We start from the raw sequence: 18,936 nt of genomic DNA, 5'->3' as shown, positions 1-18,936 counted from the left end.
GGGCAGCAGGGTGTGGAAGATGGATTTGAGAACAAAGATGGCAGGAAGACCAAAAAAGAATCCAGGGGAGAAGTAAGGAATGCCTGCACTTGGCTGGGGCTTATGAATAAAGAGAAGGGCAATGAAGCAAGAGGTGTTATGAATTGGAGATGAGGGATGAGGAAAAGTGAGGATCAGAGAGGATCAACTTTCAGCAGAAAGAAATAATTCAAGAAGATAGCTAGGTATGAAGGAGGGGGAATTCATGAGTGCTCTTTTCTGCTATTTCCATCTTTTAAAAAGAAAAAACCTTCACCTCCTATCTTAGAATATCAATACTAAGTATTGGTTCTAAGGCAGAAGATTGCTGAGGACTAGACAATGGGGATTTAAGTGACTTGTGCAGGGACACACAGGAAGTGTTTGAAGCCAAATCTGAACCCAGGACCTCAGATTTCCAGTCATAGCTCCCTATCAATTGAGCCGTCTAACTGCTACAATCTTGCCCCTTGAATACCCAGAATCCCAATTCCCCTTAACTGATGGTTATCTGTTCACTAACCTGAAGTTTTTTCAATATGTTTTCCTTGTCAATTAATACAAGGCTCTTCTATTGGCCAAGCACCCAAGTCAAGAGTAACTCTTGGGGGCAGTGGAATGGCTCAGTAAAATGAGAGCCAAGCCTAGAGATGGGAGGTCCTAGGTTCAAATCTGATCTCAGACACTTCCTAGTTGTGTGGCCCTGGGCAAGTCACTTAACCCCCATTGCCTAGCCCCTTACTGCTCTTCTACCTTTGAACCAATACACATAACTCTCTTCTTTTGAACCCTGTCCTAAAATAGGCTTAATGTGCTAGGTCACTGTTACTTTTTCTATATACTAGATGACTGGGCCCCTAAGGAGACAGTCTGAATTGGGTTGGACATTCAATACATCATTTTTGACAGGAACCAATTACCTGGAATGAGGGTAAAGAGGGAGACAGGGCCTGGGTACCCTCTGGACTCTAGGGGGAGTAATGGAAACTGCTTTAAGCTCCCTCTGCTAAACCTTTCTTCTTCCCTTAGATCATCATGAGTAAGGCACTGAGGGCATCCCTCTCAAGTGGCTGGACAGAGGACTGGGCCTCAAAGATTCTAGGTAAATGGTACAGCTTCCAAAGCTTCCCCTTCCCAGCTGCAAACCACTACTCCCAAAGATGCTGCTATCCTCAAATATTTGGAAGGGAAGGCAGATTGGACTTGTTCTACTGGATAGGAAGAGGACAGAATTATGAACAATAGGCAAAAGATGCCATCAGGCAGATTTTAGTCTGAACTAATAAAAAAAAAATCTTACCAATTGGAGTCATTCCAAAGTAGAACAGGCCATCTTGGGATATAGTGAGTTCTTTACTGGAGACAGTCAAGTAGAGGCTAGAGCTCAAAAGACACTTAAAGAACATCTCAAATCTAGCCTCAGACACTTCCTAGCTGTGGGGCCCTGGGCAAGCCATTTAAACCCCATTGCCTAGGCCTTACCACAAAAAATATTGATTCTAAGATGGAAGGTGAGGGGTTAAAAAAAAAAAAGAAATTGCCACATAGTACAAATCAGGACTTGGTTTAAGGTTTTGTTGATTGTCTAGTCTTGAGAAAGTTATGAGAAAAATGTTAATAACACAAATTAAAGTTAAAAGTGTGTCCTGCATACATTTTTAGGAGAGTTTGTTGTTAAACATTGACAAGTACCCTGCTACTTTTACTCTACAGAGGACCAAGAGTCCCAATCCCTGTAGAGATCTCCTAACCTGAACCTGTAATGAACAGACCTGATCAGCTCTCACTCTGCTCTCAACACAATGACCAAAGCTAAAATAAGGCTCTCCTCCAACACCCTAGTGTTGGTGTCTAGCCTCTTCTTGGGGAGATCTTACCTTTGTCCCTCCTCCCCATCACACCATTGTACTCCCTCCTGTGCAACCTATTTCTCCAGATCCCTCCTCTCAACATTCCCTAGCTCCCTGGAGATCCAAGACCTTCCACAAGAAATCTGGCAATTTGACCTTAGCCCAACCAGAAAACAATCTTTTGCTAAAATAAAAATGCTCCAGACATTGTCCCACACTTCCCACAGTTCCCATCTTCTGAGGTTTCCCCTTACTATCTTAGCTTCCTAAAGTCTCTCTCCATCTGCTCTCCCCAGCCCCAAATCCTGACTTTCCCCTCCCCCCAGACAAGAACTACATCTCCCAGCAGCACCTGCTCTGGCCAAGGGAAGAAAAAAAAAGTTTGGGCCAAAGCATTCCTGGAATTTGTTTCCTGCCTGAGGGAGGGAGGGAGGGAGGAGGGAGGAGGGAGAAATCGAGCAGGGTGGGCAGGCAGGGAGAAGAGGGGAGGGGGCGGTCCGGGGCAAGGGGCTCTGCCTGGCCTGGCAGGACCCTGGCCCAGCCCCCAGCCCCAGCCCCAGCCCCAGCATGGCCGAGCCGCTACTCAGGAAAACCTTCTCCCGCCTTCGGGGACGGGAGAAACTTCCCCGGAAAAAGTCGGATGTGAAGGATAGAGGTGAGGTCCGAGGGGAGTTCCCAGGGCCAGAACTCCTACCACTGACATCTCTTCCCTACACAGCCCTCCTAGATGCCCCTTGGGGGGAACCCCAAGGTAGAGAGGCTGAGGGAAGGAGGAGCTGGTACCTCAGGGAATGGGGGAGAGGAGCTGGGAGCAAGGGGTGGAAGGATGGAAGGGGGAACAGGAGGTGGGAGGGGACGGGAAAGGACTCCAAACCGTTATACAGTTGGAATGTCTGACTATCCCAGGGGAGCTCTAGAGTGGCTAATACCTCTTAAGGTAGACTACAGACAGGGTGCTAAGGGGTGGTGAGAACAGAGAGGAGGACCTTCCTTAGTTGGACCAAGTATGGGGAGCAGAACCCTGGTGGAATACTAAGGGGGGAGGCAGAGGTAGGGAGGGGGAAGGGGCATATACTGATATCAGACTTTGGTTAGCCCTAAGTTGGCATGAGAGACAGAGGAGACAGGGAATTTAAGGACTGGGCCCTTCTTCTCCTCTGGGCAGATTGGCAGGGGACTGTCTCACCTTCCTCCTTTCCCTATAGGCCGCCCAGCCCTGATCCCCGAACCCAGTGTCCCTGAGCCAGCACCCGACCTCCCCAAGCCAGAGCCCATAACCCAGGTGACAGGGCCTGGGGAAGAGGAACCTCCTAGCCCTGAAGTGTCAAGAAACCCAGCCCGGGGGGCCTACCTGCAGAGCCTGGAGTCCAGCAGCCGTCGCTGGGTGCTGGGAGGCAGCAAGGTTCCTGAAGAAACAGTGCTGGGACCTGGAGGGCCCACTGAACTAGCTGGAGAGATCTGGTACAACCCTATCCCAGAAGAGGAGCCAGGAAGTCTGGCATCTGGGGGGACCACACCCCAGGCCACTCAAGCCAACCAGGAGAGTGCAGCCCCTGGGGGTAACGAAACAATTGTAACCTGATCTCTTTCCTAAATCCCTCCACTCAGCAGCCTCCAGCCCCCAAGACCTGTTCTTCTCCCTAGCCTGCAGCCCTTCCTCTCTTTTCCATCTCCCTGACCCCAGCTCTGCCATCTCACTTTCCCTCCAACCCCCAGTCCTAGCCCTCTAAGCCCCACTCGGTGCTCAGTCCTCATTGTCACTCCCTCCATCCTGACCCCTGCTCTCTGTTCTCAGCTCCCTTCTCCCCAGCCTCTGTCCCATCAGCCCCCTCCCACTCCCATTTGCTGTCTTCCCTCAGTCCCTAAGTCTGGCTCTGCTCTCAGGCTCCTAACTTTTGTTCTGCTCTACTCTATACAGGAGCAGCCCCAGAAGTTATCCCCAGCAATGCCCCTGCTAAATCATCACGAACCAAGTCTCCAGGCCCTGCAAGGCGCCTCTCAATGAAGATGAAAAAGTTGCCTGAGCTGAGGCGGCGACTGAGCCTCAGGGGGCCCAGAAGCCGGGGAGAACGTGAGGCTGAACGGGAGCGGGCAGCCCCAGCTGGCTCAGTCATAAGCCGATACCACCTGGACAGCAGTGTGGGAGCACAGAGGTGTACAGAGGGAGCCCAGGGGAGCCAGGCTGGCTACCTCAGCGATGGTGACTCCCCTGAACGGCCTCCTCACCCATCTCCTGCTGCCTTCCGGCCCTATGAAGCAGCCCCTCCACCCCGTGCCTCACCCCCTGCCCTCTGGGGGCGCCTCAGCCTGCACCTATATGGGCTGGGGGGCTTGCGCCTGCCACCAGGACCCACCCCACCAAATCTCTGCTGTCTGCTCCAAGTGGATGGTGCCCCAAGAGCCAGAACAGGACCACTTCGGGGGAGTGGTACTGACTTCCTGAGGCTTGACCACACCTTCCATCTAGAGCTGGAGGCTGCCCATCTTCTCCGGGCCCTAATTCTGGCTTGGGACCCCTGTATTCAGCGCCACCGGTCCTGTGCTCATGGCACTGTGCTGCTGCCTTCTCTTTTCCGAGGTGAATGGGGATTTGGGGATGGCTCAGGGAGTAAACCTGTGGATGAATCAAGTAAGGCTTTGCAGACAGAATCTGAGTCAAGGCTAGGGCCTTCCTGGTGAGGGAACAAGGGCCCAGATCAGCAAGGAATGGAAACTGAAGGTATGAGAACGGGTGGCCAAAGAATGGGCAAGGGATGCATTGAACTGAACACTAGGCACAGCACTGGTACATATAAACTATGGAGCCTGCAACAAGACCCTGTTTCTATATCATACTGTTATATCTTGCTCCCAGGGTGCCGGGCCCAGCAGCTAGCAGTGAGACTAGAACCCCAAGGCCTGTTATATGCAAAGCTGACACTCTGGGAGCAGCAGGAAGCCCCAGGAAGCCAAGAACCCAGAGTCTTTGGGTTACCTCTGCCACTGCTTGTAGAGCGGGAACAAGCTCCAGGTCACGTGCCCCTCATCATCCAGAAGTGCATTGGGCAGATCGAGAGAAGGGGGCTCCGGGTGAGGCCCTGGAATCCTAGCCCTGGCCACACTTTCTCTTCTATACCAGCTCCCCATTTTCTCACCACTCCCCTACCCCTCCTGGATTCAGTATTGATCTGGGCTGTCCACTACATCATCTAGGTTCTAGATAGCCATATCAAAGGCTCCTCTTCTCCTTGCAGGTGGTGGGATTGTACCGGCTATGTGGCTCAGCTGCTGTAAAGAAGGAGCTTCGAGATGCCTTTGAGCGAGACAGTGCAGCAGTCAGTCTCTCCGAGGACTTGTATCCAGACATCAATGTTATCACAGGTCAGAATCTTCCTCTCAAGCTACATCTCCTTCTGCCACTCCCCTCCCCCTCCTTTTCTTTGGCTCCTCTAACTCTACTCCCAAATCAAAGTTCCCTTAACATGGCCTCTGCTTTCTCCCCCCATGAAGCACTGAAGCATTCTCTTAGCTTAGCCTCCCCTTTCTCTTTCACTAGAGTTTCTCTGGGGAATCTCACTTTCCTCTCTGTCCCAGCCTTTCCCTCACATTTTACCTCTTTCAACTCTGGGGGCCAAGAGTAGGAATAAAGAACAATCCCAAGAAAAAGAGACAAAAAAGCCCTAACTTGAGTTGGGACTCACCTCTGTAGGGATCCTCAAGGACTACCTAAGAGAGCTACCCACACCGCTCATCACCCCACCACTCTACCAAGTGGTCCTGGAGGCTATGAGGCAGGGGCCACCCAGCTCCAGCAGGGTAAACCCACAAGGGACCAGAGAACTCCTCCAGTGTCTGCCTGAAGTTGAGAGGGTATGTTGACTGGGGAGAAATGGAGATAGGCGGTGAGAAAAAGGGAAAGGGCATTGCATAATGGGGACAGAAAGCCAGGGAAGGGGGAACAGGAAGTGAACTGGGCTAAACTAGGGAGACAGTCATCCACTGGAGCCACGGTATAAAGTAGAGGGGAGGAGGTCCTTTATAACATTTCTATTTGCAAATGCACATGTTAAGGCCAAGGTCTGTGATCATTTATTTTGTGTTGAAATGTTACAGAAATAACCCAAAGCTCCAGTGGGCAATAGTACACATTACTGAAATCTTGCCTAAGGAACAGAAAAAAAGCTGAGGGTGGTGAAAGGGAGGTAAAAGGAACAAAGAGTGGTGAAGGGAATCAAAGGCAAGACTAGAGAAAGAAAGCTGGGGCAAGGGAGACAAAAAAAAAGGAGAGAGAGAAGATGGAGTATACACTGAAGCTAGGGTCAGAGACAGGAATGATAAGGAAATGGGGAAAGGGAAAATGAAGGGATAAGAGAGTTAGGAAGAGAATAAGAAAAAGGAATGGGTGAAAGGAAGAGAAAGGGAGTTCAGACACTGGGAAAGTAGAATGACAAGGAAGGAAGCAGAGAGAAGGAAGGAGACAGGACAGGGAGAGGAAGAGGAGCAGGAGTCCCAGAAGGCAAAGATATTGGGGAAGGGACTGGCAAAGGGGCATGGGGTGTTGGGGCGAGGTCCTCTCCACTTCTGTACTCAGAGTGCCCCTTTCCCCCCTACCCCCTACCCTGGGCCCCTTCAGGCCACACTGACATTGCTCCTGGATCACCTGCGCCTGGTCTCCTCCTTCCACACCCACAACCGCATGACCCCTCAGAACCTAGCTGTCTGCTTTGGGCCTGTGCTGCTGCCCCCGCGCCAAACTCCCACACGGCTCCGAGGGCGCTGCCCTGTCCCCGGCTCCGGCTCAGGTTCCGGCCTCGCCAGCGCTGTGGACTTCAAACGTCACATTGAGGTGTTGCACTATCTGCTTCAGGCCTGGCCAGGTAAGTCCCACCTCCTGTAGGCCCTGCCCACTCAAAGCAGAAACCCAATCCCCCAGAGGCTGTGCCCATCAATCAGCCATCGAGAAGGCCAATCCCCTGTAACCATGCCTATCTTACAACTAATCAGAGATCAAATCACCTTCGAGGTCACGCCTCTACCTAGCCCAAAGAGGGGCCTGTCACTCAAAGGCCACGCCTACCATCCAGCCAATCAGAGGCCCAAATTCACCCCATCCCATCTGGTCAACTAGGCAATTTAAGACTGGTACGGAGAAAACTTCCAAGGCAGCTTGGGGTGGGATATCAACTCAGAGCCAGCTCTAGGTCATTTCCTTCCCCTCTTACCCTAGACCCCCGCCGCCCCCCGGATCCTCCAGACAGCGTCCCCTACCTCCGCCCGAAGCGGCAGCCCCTGCTGGATCTGCCGCTGGGGGAGCCCGAAGTGGTGACACGGCCTCGAGACCGAGGTGGGCCCGAGAGCCCCCCTAGTAACCGTTACGCTGGCGACTGGAGCATCTGCGGGCGGGACTTCCTTTCTTATGGGCGTGACTTCCTGTCCGGCCCAGATTATGACCAGGTCGCAGGGAGCGACAGTGAGGACGATGAGGATGAAGGCAGAGGTCAAGCGGGAGCTGGTGACTTTGAGGGGGACTTTGCCCTCATGGATGATGACCCTGAGGCTCCTTTCAACACCCGCCTCAACCTAAAAGACTTTGACACCCTGATCCTGGACCTGGAGAGGGAGCTGTCCAAGCAAATTAACGTGTGCCTCTGAGCCCTGGTGTGGAACCTGCCTCCCGTTGCTAGGGACCATATATTTCCTTGTTGCTAGGGACCAGCCTTCTGTTGCCAAGTACCATCTCCTCGTTGCTAAGGAGATGTCCTTAACGGGGATAAGTAGCCCTCTTACCTTGGACCTTTTTTACCAGGGACCATTTTTCTTGAGGCTGGGTTAATGCCCTTTGTAGGAGCCACTCTACTACAGCCACTTTTCCAAGCAAAAGTGAGACAATGTAGTGGAAAGAGCAGAATACACATCAAAAGAACCTGTGCTCAAATCAGCTACTTGCCACCAAGTCAGTGGGGGCAGGTTTTGGCTCTCTAGGCCTTAATCTCATTTTTAAAAATGAGGAGTTGGACTAGATGATCTCTATGGTCTCTTCCAGCTCTAAAATCTTCTGACTTATTATCTTGCTGTGATCACCCACCTCCCTGAGGGGGGTACCCAACACACCCTCCCTTGCTGCTGCCAGCCAAATCAGTATTAGCTTTGGATACAGCTCTCTGCAACCCTTATTCCCTCAAGCACTGAAATCAGCAGTGTCATTTTGGGAATCCATAAGTTGGCCCCAGGTTATCTGAATAGGGTAACTGGTATGGAATATTGCCCTACCTCCAAGAGGATATAACCCCACTCCCAAACAGAAAGGGAGAGCCAATCACTGCCTCAGAAGAGCAAGTTGGGGTAGCAGAGTATAGGTCCTAACCCTCTCAGGCCCACCAAACTAAGCACTTACCCCTCCATCTTTCTCTGAAGGATGGCTTGCTGCCCATTTTCCCCAAACCCCTGCCAAGAGCCAGGCTGGTATACTTTGGTACGAACAGGCTCTTATTTATTGCCTCCAGTTGTGAGAATGTGTGTGTGCATATATATGTGTTAAGAATAAGAGAGAATGTTGTATAAATACATTTATATGGGTGTTGGAGCTCCAGGTCAGGGAAAACATGGGGATAAGGAATCAGCAGTGGATATATATTTTCTGAGTCCATAACCAGTAGGCACCACTGTGGAACCCCATCCATCCTAGATCCCTCCCACCTATGAGGAGCCATTGGTGGGAAAGTTAGGGTCCTTCCCACCATCATCTACCACCCTCCCTCAATCCCATCCTCACTGTGTGAACAATAAATCATTATGCACAGGTACCAGGGCTGAATCCTTGGGCCACCAATGGCCTAGATGAGATGTTTATTGAACCAAGGTTCATAGGAAAAGAGAGCATGATCACCTCCAGGGCTGCTTCAACTCAATCTAGTGAGAGAAACTGAGCTTACCACCTCAGGGCACACCTCTAAGAATGGATTCCATTCTCAGGTGTCCTCCTCCCTTCCCACTATTCCATTCCCACTCTTTATATTGTCTGAAACAGGACCCTCTGAAAAAGGGGGAAAGGCAAAATGAGTCTAACAGGTGGCATAGGGTGATCAGGGCACAAGGTGATAGATTAATAAGTCCTCCTACACAGAAATGGAACCATCCCTGAAGTCCGACTTTCCAATGAGAACATTAATAAGGACAGGCTGGCCCTTACGACACAGCTGCTGGGCAGTATGAAGCACCTCTTCAGCCTTCTCCTCATTCTCCCTTGACAGCAGTAAGCCCTTAGACCCCAGTCCTTCTGCCACCACATGGTAATCTGCAAGAACAGTATGGGAAAACAATCAGAATAGAGCCTTAGCACAAAGCCACCTGGAATAAAGCTGCAGGTAGCTTACCTACCACTAGGCCTTTAAGAAGTAGGGACTGGGGTGGGGAGGAAAGCAGAGATGAGACTCACTCCTCCCACCCTGGCTACCCACTCCACTGTAATACAGACCATGATCCCATTCTCCTCCAGGATCCTTACCAGTGTAAGCCAGACCACAGGCCACATTACTGCCAAGAATGGGCACCTGCTCCCTGGAGATCTGGGTCCAACACGCATCATTCCCCACCACAGCTATAATAGGAACCTGAAGAAAAGAAACATGAGGGTAGGGATTCTAACCCCAAAACTTACCACTTACTCCAAGCTAAGAAGTAGGGAACAGAAATGAGAGATAGAGCCCCTGAAGGAAGACAAGTGGGAGAAGAGATGAACAGAAATCTCCTAATAGTCTTCACTCCCCATAGATGAGCAGTTCTCTCTAAGGCCCAGAATTGACTATTGGGGAATAGCTAGAATATCCCTATTATGCCCACATACCTTGTGTCTGGCAAAGGTATCAAACTCAATGATACTGTAGCCAAGGGCACCATCGCCAAAGAGGACCCACACCTAAGGAAAGTAAAATAAAGCAGCACAGGAAGGTAGTAAGCCATGGGCTGGCACCCCTCACCCTTATCCCATAACTCACCTCTGCATCTGGGCGGCACAGCTTGGCACCAAGTGCAAATCCTCCTCCTACTCCCAAAGTCCCAAATGCTCCTATAAAGAGGCAGGGGAAAAGAATGTGCCCAAACACTTGAAATCTGCCAAGATTTTTTATATCTAATTCTGTCTCCCAAAAAGAAAGAGTTGTTCTTGGTCCCTACTCACCAGGATCAAGCCAGCGCAAAGGGCCTCGGGGTCGGACCAGATAAGCAGCACTGCCCACAAAATCTCCACCATCTGCCACCAGCACTGAATTATCTGGCAGAGTCTTCTCGACCAGCTCCAATACCCAAAGTGGGTTCAAGTGGTGGGCTGTGGGTTCTGCTCCCTTTTCTCTAGAATAGGTAGCCAGATAACACCCTGAAAGAAACTCTTCTCCCAACACACACACACACTCACTCTCTTCCTTCCCCCCAACCCCCTCAACCACCCCATCCCACCCCAACTAACAATACCCACCGATTGGTCTGTTCTTTCTGCTGGTCAGCCTTTTGAAGCTGCTCAATCCATTCTTGGTTCCACGTCTGTCCCCGGAGCCCTTCTGATAGCCTTAGCAGAAAGGAGCCTACATCCCCTGGGAGTAAATTTTGATGGGATTGGGGTTATATGCTAATATGGCCTTTCCTGCCCCAATGAGCAGAAAGAATCTAATAAACAAGATAAAGGCTCAAAAGGAAGGGCAGGCCTAGGAGGCCTTTGGAGGCAGCTGTAGGATCAATGGACAAAAGGCTAGGCCTGGAGTTAGGAGACCTAAATTCAAATCTGGTCTCAGAGACACCTATTAGCTGTGTGTTCCTTGGCAAGTCACTTAACCTCTGACTCAGTTTCCTCAATTTAAAATTAGGAATAACAGTACCAATGTTGCAGGATTGTCATAAGAATCAAATGAGAATATTTGTAAAAGCACTGAGCAGAGTGCCTGGCACATAGTAGACTATATAAATACTTATTCCATCCCCTCTTTCTTTCCCCTTCCCACTATCATCCCTTAGTGAGAACAAAGGGACAAGCAACATCACAGGGGAGTAATCTGTCATAGGACAAAAAACCCAAAACAAGGGGTAAAAGAGTAAAGAAGGCTAAGTACATGTCTTAGAGGATTTCCTAGACCTAGGTTTAAATCCCACCTCTGCCCTTACTATTTATTACTCTTTCTGAGGTTCCATTTCTTCATCTGTAAAACAAGGATGACTTGTCCTATCTACTTCACTGAGGTGTGATTAAGATCAAATGAGATAATGTATGTAAAGTGTCCCATAACTGTGGAAGTATAGAAATGGCATCTACCAATATTCATTCGCACAGGCCTGGGACTGCCTTCAACTGGTGCAAAGAAAGCAGATAGCAATCCATCTACAATCTAGGTAGTAGATTAATACTTGGGAGTAGCCTGAGTCACAATGATTATGTGATTTGTTTGGGGTCACAGAACTAGTGAGAGAAATGAGGGTTGAACTCGGGTCTTCCTACTTCTAAGCCCAGCACTATGGTCACTCAGCCTGAGGGCTCTACTCCATTATTCATATTAAAGAATTATTAGAGATGCAGTGCATAAAGCACTGGAGTTCAAAAATTCAGAACTATCTTCTGACCTTAAAGTAATTTTCCTCCCTGGTTCTCAGTTTTTTTTTTCTGCTGTAAAATGAGGGCATTGGACAAGATCATCTCCAAGATCCCACACAGATCTAAACTCTACAGTCCAAAACCAGAATCAGTCCTGTGAGATGTGTTCCCTTGCTCACCTTGCACTGCTTCCTGAGGCTTCCAGAAGAGGTCAGAGTTGAGCAACAACTGTTCACGATCACGATTGACAGCAATAATTTTACTGCTGTGGCTTAAGACACGGCCATAGGACAGACGGAAATCACACACAGCACCTGGGGATTTGGGGAGGAGGTATCACAAACTTAAACACAACAGGGAGGAAGGATAGTCAGTGGCCATGGGAGAATGAAACTGGTGAAATTTCATTTAATTCATAGTTCAGGTTTGTTTCAAACGCACTCTGTTCTGTGTCAACTGACTGGATTGCAAGCTCCAGATCCTGTGTCATTCATCTCTCTCATCACCAGCCCCAAGTTATCTGGCAGGGCATTCTCCACTAGCCTCAGTACCCAAAGCAGGTTCTTTGGGTAGGTTTTGGGCATTGTTGCCTTTTCCCTAGAACAAGCAGCCAGTCAGCACTAGCTGAAGTAATATTCCACAGTAAACATTTGCTAGATGAATAAATGAATGGTCCTACTAAAATATAAGCTCTTTGAGGGCAGAGAACTATTGTGTTTGCTAGTATCTAGCACAGCCCCTGGCATATAATAAATATTTGATCTATATTTCTATATAGAAATATGTTATTATTCTTAGTCTCTATGATTAATTCCAAAGCCCAAGATCTGGGAAGCAGAATATCTGCAGATGTTATTAATCTATTTTATTTAGCTGAAGAAACTGAGGCACAAAGATGTTAAATTGCTTACAGTCACATAGCTACCAATGGTAGGATTTGAACCCAAGTATCCCTACACCTCTCTATTCACTATGCCATATTATTGGTTGGCCTTTTTGAGCTTCAGTTTCCTCAGCCAGTAAAATGAGGATTTTTGTTTGTTTTGGTCCAGACATTATTTCAATCAATGTAGGGAGATTCTTAGTAAGAAAATTTCCTTTACTAATTCAGATCAGTAACTATTCTACAACCTATAGTCATAGACAATAGAGGTAAAATGATGATGATGACAACATCCTTCCCTATCAGGATTGATGTTAGAATTACATTAGGAAGTACATATAGAATTTTGCAAACCTTAAAAGACTTTAGAAATGAGAGCTATTTTTATGAGTGGCATTTTCTTTTTCATTTAAGAAACTCTAAAATACTTATTGATCTAATTATATTTGTTTCAAAACTTAACCACTTTATAAATCTAGTCTACCCTATCTTAGCTAAACACATACCACCTACCATGGGCTTCTAATACAACAGCCATCTACTGACCACATACCTAAACTCTATCTTCAGTTCTGTCATAAGTTCACCTCACCTTTTAAGGATGAATTTGAGAGAAAGAGTGGGAATTTGGGGGCATGACTGAATTTCTTTTGGGGAGAGAATATGGAAAGGAGGTTACAAAGATCAAATGAGTCAAGGGGGAAAGTGATGAATGCCAATTAGGGTCCTACACTTTAAGGATTCCTGAAAACATGGATCCTTGAGGACCACCTCCTCCACTATTGCCCCACCAGATTAGCTCATGTACCTGCTAAGATGACAACATCAGCCTCCTTCAGTGCATCACGACGATTTTGCCTGATGTGAATGGGGCTGTTCCGGCCCAGAAGTCCCCTTGACATCCCTCCCAGGAAGCAAGGGATACCCAGAGACTCCACTGCAATTCTAATAAGAAAAAAAATCAGAGAAGCCTGGAGTAGCACCTCCTGGTCAGTTCCTCCTGACAGCCTCAGTCCCCAAACATCATCCCATTTCTCTTCCCTGCCCATTCCCACCAGAGGAAGCCTAAGTCTGCACTGGGTTGGGATGAGGGGAGCTGACATGTAGGAAACCATGCAAGATCAAACAGGGTAGACTTCTTCTCCCCTAAAGCCCAGAGGGTAAGGGCAGGCAGAACTTCTCTGAATTAGAGGCAGGGGATTCCTCAAAGGAAGCATAGAAGCAAGGTCTCCTCACCAGAAGCCAGGGAGATTGGGGCAGAGGGGGAAGGGGCAGACAGTGGTCAGGAGAAGGAAGATCTCTTCAGCAGAAGCTCTGGCCAGGAGGAATATAGAAAGTCTCCTCACCGGAGGCTCTCAGCTGGGGTGGGGGGCAGCAAGGCCTGGCTTCCCAGCAACAAGAGGGGCTTCTTGGCTCGACTCACAAGTTCCACACAGCGCTGAACCTGTCAAGAAGGGTGAAGAGAAGGTTCTTCTGCTTGTTGCTACATATCTCCCTCTCCCTCCCCCTCTCCCTTCCCTTCCCCCCACCCCCTCTCTCTCATGCCTGGGGAACCTCAGAAAGAAGGATCCAGGCCCAGGAAGGCATGGTCAGCTCACCTGCTGGGAAGAGGCCTGAGGAATATTCAGGGGAAGGGGGCCCTCAGGTTGTGGCTCCCAGGCCCCTGCAAACAGATTAGCCAAGTGGTTCTCCAGGTACCTGGTGGAGAGGACAGGGAAAATCAAAAAAGGTTAAAATGGAGCAAAGGAACCAAGGAAGATAAAAAAGAGAGAGGCAGGGGATTGGGAAGCACTGGGAATAGGAAAGGGAGAAAGCAAAAGGAAAAGGCAAATTTTAGCCTTCATTTTACATATGAACATCAGAATTGGATTTTTTAAAAAAAACTCTTACCTTCTATTGTAGTATCAGTTCTAAGGCAGAAGGGTATCCAGGGCTAGGTAAATGAGGTAAAGTGACTATCCTGGATCACACAGCTAGGAAGTATCTGAGGTCACATCTGAACTCGGGACCTCCTGACTCCAGGCCTGGTGCTCTATCCCCTGCTACCTCACCATCCCACCATCCCAATCACTCGGGAAAATTGAGCCCCAACATGTTGATGAGAAGGTTAGATGGGAAGCTCCCTTGATACAAGTCTTTCTAGGTCTAATATTCCATGATCATATGGTTTTTCTGTTTACATGCAGCCAGAGCCAAAATCTTACCTGGTATCCCAATGCAATCCAACATGTGTCATAAACTTCCTAACTCCTAAGCATTTCCTCATATTCCTAAGAGCTTCCAAAGCACTTCCATGTAGATACCCAAGTATCATCTCAAATTCATTTATGTCTAGAACAAACCTCTTCACCTCCGAATCAACTCCTTTTTCTCACCTGAGTCAGCCATACCACTCGGGCTAGGAATTTCAAGAAGCACCCTGGAACCTCTACCTTCTGTCTCCTGAGGCTAAGCTAACCCCAAGTTCTAGAAAGCTTTCTTTCTTGTTCCTCTTATGTTCCTCCTCTCTTTTTTATTCTTGATACTACCACCCTAGTCCAAATCCTCACCTCCTCACAGCTGAATATTGCAATAATTCTACCTAGTCTCCCTCCAGGGATTCTTAACCTGAGGTCTGTGAACTTGTTTGTTGAGATAGGCATCTGTGTGTCTGTCCTAACAATATTTCAATATAATCTGTTTCATCTGGAATTCTATGCTTTTTATTTTATGCACTTAAAAAGATTATTCTGAGAAGGATCCCTAGGCTTCATCAGAATGTCAAAGGGGTCCGCAGTACAAACAAACTGATGAGTGAGTAAATAGTTGATTAGATAAATAAGTGAATGAAGAGACAGAAAAATAATAAGATTTATTATCCCTTTAAGATTTGCAAATCATTTTACAAATAGGTAGGTGCTATTATTATTCCCATTTTGTAGATGAGAAAATTAAGGCAGACATGGATAAATTAAGTGGCTTGCCCAGAAACTCAGAGCCAGAAAGTATCTGAGCCCAGACTTGAAGTCAGATCTTTCTAACTCCAAGCCTAGCTCTCTGTGAACCATTGTGCCACCTAGCTGCCTCTAAAAGGTTAAACAAAAAAAACCCAACTCCTGCCCCAGTCTCTCCTTTCCATTCCATTCTGTACATACTGTTAAACTAGGCTCTGTCAAGTGTCCCTCTTACCACATGATTTCATAGCTCAAGAACCTACAATGATTCCCTATTACTTGCTTTATCCAAACAAACCAGGGTCCTACCTGGCTTTCAAGGTCTTCTATCAGATGGTCCCACCTTTAACCACCATCTTTATCTCCCCTCTACACACCTTCTTTTTAAGTTAGCCCAACCTCACTCTTTCTCATACATAAAAGATGCCTTGGTAATGCATTTCTTCTTGTCTACACTGCCCTTCCTTCCTCATCTTCTTCAGTCTACCACAAAGCACAGCCAACAGTGACAGGATGGAAGGTCCCCCAGGGAACAACCTGTCTGTATTCTATCTCTACATGTCCCAACCACCTTAATCACAGTAGGTACTTAATAAATGTCTGCTAAAGTAATTTGTTGAATTCAAATGCCACCTCCTCCCTAACTGCTCCTGTCCATATTGAGATGTCTAAAGTTTAGCACTTCCAAACAGCTCTCTGATTGTTCCACAAATGGGAGTCTAGGTCCCCATGAAAAAATGAGCTGGCTGAGGACAAGAACCAAGTCTCTGAGCCTGGTCCAATCTCTCCCATAGGCCAAGGACAGCTGGGTTCCTCAATGACTGCTGATGTATTGAGTGGGAAAGCTGGGGAAGAGGGCAAGGTAGATGAAGGAGGAAGCAAGAGGAGGGGGAGAAGCAGGGGTGCTCACCAGGAGACAAGCTTTCCTATGAGGCTCTTGGGGGGTTTGCTCTTGGAGGGCATCACCTCCCTCTGCACCAAGAAGTAAGGGTAGAGCACATCGATGGGAAGCTCCACAAATACAGGGCCTAGGAATGGGGGCACAGGAGGCTACCTCACCTGCTCCATCCTCCCCAAGGCCCCATTCTCCCCCTCAAACACACTCCATCCCTCAGCACCCCCCCACATACCCAACTCCTGCCTACCTGGGGTACCAGACTGGGCAGCAGCAAGTGCAGCCCGAAGAGTAGGGATGATGTCACGTACCCGGTGCACAGAAGCACAGAACTTGCAGAGTGGCCGGAACAGAGACATCTGGTCGATGCCTTGAAGTGGCCCCCGGCCCTGACACAGATGAAAGGTCACAGCTGTGGGCTCCACTGCACACCCTCTCCTCCAACCACCACCTGCTCTCCCCACCTAGCCTAAGGTGAACTAGGCTTTGGTCATTACAGTAATGGGTAGCCCCCACCTCACCTGCAGCAATGTGCTGGCTGCCCCTCCCAGAAGCAGCACAGGGGACTGGGCCATCTGGGCATTCTTCACAGCAGTAACTGCGTTAGTAAGGCCAGGCCCCGCAGTCACTGCAGCAACACCCACTGTCCCTGTGGCAGATAAATCCTCTTTATCAGCAAATTCAATATTCACTTGTTCAACAAGTATTCACAGAGGTTCTAATGACCCATCTCTCATCATCTCCTCAATGCCCACCCCTGGAACAATCACATAGACACTACTAGAAAGAACAGTAACCTGAACCTTACTCCTCAATAACCATAGTAATACCCACGCTCTTTCTCCCTCCCCTACCTAGTGAAGGGGCACAGGAATCAAGGCCTTACCTGAAAGCCGGGCCACAGCATCAGCAGCAAACACTGCCGTGGCTTCCTGACGTGTATCTACCACCCGGATGCCCAGTTTCTCAGCTGCCACCAGCAATGGAGAAATGTGTCCACCCACCAATGTAAAGATGAATCGAATGCCATGGGCTTTCAGCACTGATGCCACATTCTCCCCACCATACCGAGAACTAGATTTGTCCACCTAGAACATGAGAGGTGAAGAGTAAGGGAGTAGGAAAAATCTAAGTAGGGAATGTAAGAGGGGCGGCATCATGGGAATGATTCACGAAGTACCCGGGCTTGGTGGTTGTGCCCATTCACCTGAAACACTGGAGAGCTGGAAAAAATAACCAAGCACTAAAAGTCAAAATGATCCATTTGCAACTGAATTAAGAGGTTGGGTGGTCTTGTACTTTAAGCTGCCTTTGGGAAACAGCTGAGGATTCCATAGCATGTCCCTAACCTAGGACCCCTATTTCTGCCAGCTGGAAGCCAGCCACATCCCAGGCAGAGGAGAGGCCTTGAGGGCTAAGTGGCCCCATTCCATGGCTTCTCCCTGAGGCATTTCACAACTTGGTCAACTCCCACAGATTCCTGAAGCAGACCTAGTTTAATTTGTGGGCATCACCTCAGGACACTTGTCTTCCAAACCCAGTTCAGTCAGACTTCAGCTTCTGTTTCCAATCCCACCCGCCTCTGCCACAAAAGGTTCAAGGGTAACACAGTGAGCTCTGTAAAGCGTTTTGGGATCCTTATTGCTGACAGCATGGTGATAACCCCGATACTCATGGAGAAATCAATGGAGCTGGGAGGGAACAAAAGGCAGTCAGTGTGGTTAGACATAACATCCGAAGATAAGGCCAAGGATCCACAGAGGCCCAGCAATATCACAGCACCAGGAGGGTTCTCCCTTTTTTCCAAAACCCGTCTCCACTCCCACTCCCACTCCCACTCCCACTCCCATCCTAGACAGGCAATGTCTAACTGTTCGGAGTTTAAGGATGGGCCGAGCAAGAAGATCGGGGGTAAACAGGCAAAGATAAAAGGTCCTGGGATAGGGGAAGGGAGAGAAAGGAAGAAGCTGGAGAGAGGAGGGAAGAAGCTGGAGGGAGGGCTTTAAACGTTCCCTCCACCAGGAAGCCCGCCCTGGTATCCATGCCCCACACAGCGACCTTGTCCCTCTGTCCTCCTCTGAGCTTGCACCTTTGGATATCGGTGATTACCCGCGTGCTCTCACAAGCCAAATGCTTGGTAGTTCCCAAATGTACAAGAGTCTTTGCTAAGACCCAGTCGTCCCATGGTTAAGCCCCGAACTGCCCCGGAGCAGCGCCGCCTCCCCCCGCCCTGGCCCCGGACACCTGGTGCAGGAGCTGGTAGAGGAGGCCAAAGCGATAGGCGACTCCGAGCGAGATGGTCCCCAGGGTTCCGCAGGCCAGGAGGACGTAGTAGAAGGCAGAGGACCAGCTAGCCTCCATGTCCGAGCTATACCAGCGGACTCAAATCCCAAGGAACCGAGCAGGCCCCCGCCCCCGGAGGGATCCAAGTCCGGCCCCTACCCTACCGCACCACGCCCCGTTACCGCCCGGGCCCAACCAGTAGGCAGGGCCTTACGAACACCGGGTAAGCCCCTCTCCTCCTGCGTGGGCACGTCTGCCCTCCGCCCCAAGACGCAAGCCACGCCCCCCACTCCAGGGATTGGTGGTTCGCCTGCCCCACCCATTCTCCTCCGGGAGCAGAGGTCGCTCTGTGGTTCGACAGGCTCTATCATCACGTGATTGGAGCCTCCAATCAAGAAGAGGTAAAGGACCCTAAATTCAGAAGTCTTCCGCCCTCGGGACACTGGACTCATCCGGGTCCTTGGGGCGGGTTCCCTCCTTAGGAGGGAGGAGGAGGGGGAGGGAGGAAGAGGAGAAAAAAA

The 18,936-nt window shown here is 49.3% G+C and overlaps 2 protein-coding genes across 3 annotated transcripts; one reads left to right on the top strand and one right to left on the bottom strand.

Moving 5' to 3' along the window:
• The first annotated feature begins 2,275 nt into the window (after positions 1-2,275).
• On the top strand, positions 2,276-17,113 carry SYDE1 (synapse defective Rho GTPase homolog 1). 2 transcript variants are annotated; one of them, XM_001366633.4, is made up of 8 exons: positions 2,276-2,523; positions 3,074-3,427; positions 3,787-4,446; positions 4,723-4,937; positions 5,102-5,228; positions 5,557-5,717; positions 6,481-6,724; positions 7,075-8,650. In XM_001366633.4, the coding sequence occupies exons 1-8, from the start codon at positions 2,436-2,438 to the stop codon at positions 7,497-7,499; spliced, it is 2,274 nt and encodes a 757-aa protein (XP_001366670.1). In that variant the 5' UTR covers positions 2,276-2,435; the 3' UTR covers positions 7,500-8,650. The 2 variants fall into 2 exon arrangements, with proteins under 2 accessions (XP_001366670.1, XP_007489747.1); XM_007489685.3 differs by lacking the exon at positions 7,075-8,650 and adding an exon at positions 16,991-17,113 and having other exon boundaries at positions 2,293-2,523.
• ILVBL (ilvB acetolactate synthase like) lies at positions 8,658-18,715 on the bottom strand. Its single transcript, XM_001366685.4, has 15 exons — positions 18,377-18,715; positions 17,019-17,220; positions 16,654-16,781; positions 16,383-16,521; positions 16,148-16,265; positions 13,903-14,002; positions 13,651-13,748; positions 13,113-13,249; positions 11,601-11,735; positions 10,318-10,432; positions 10,024-10,193; positions 9,842-9,912; positions 9,691-9,762; positions 9,352-9,457; positions 8,658-9,141 (listed from the first exon to the last, which is right to left on the bottom strand). The coding sequence occupies exons 1-15, from the start codon at positions 18,491-18,493 to the stop codon at positions 8,963-8,965; spliced, it is 1,887 nt and encodes a 628-aa protein (XP_001366722.1). The 5' UTR covers positions 18,494-18,715; the 3' UTR covers positions 8,658-8,962.
• Positions 18,716-18,936: the final 221 nt, after the last annotated feature.

Source organism: Monodelphis domestica, chromosome 3, assembly GCF_027887165.1.
Source record: "Monodelphis domestica isolate mMonDom1 chromosome 3, mMonDom1.pri, whole genome shotgun sequence".
NCBI lineage: Eukaryota > Metazoa > Chordata > Mammalia > Didelphimorphia > Didelphidae > Monodelphis > Monodelphis domestica.
Note: the sequence above shows the minus strand (reverse complement) of the source record. Positions and strands in the feature narration are given on the sequence as shown.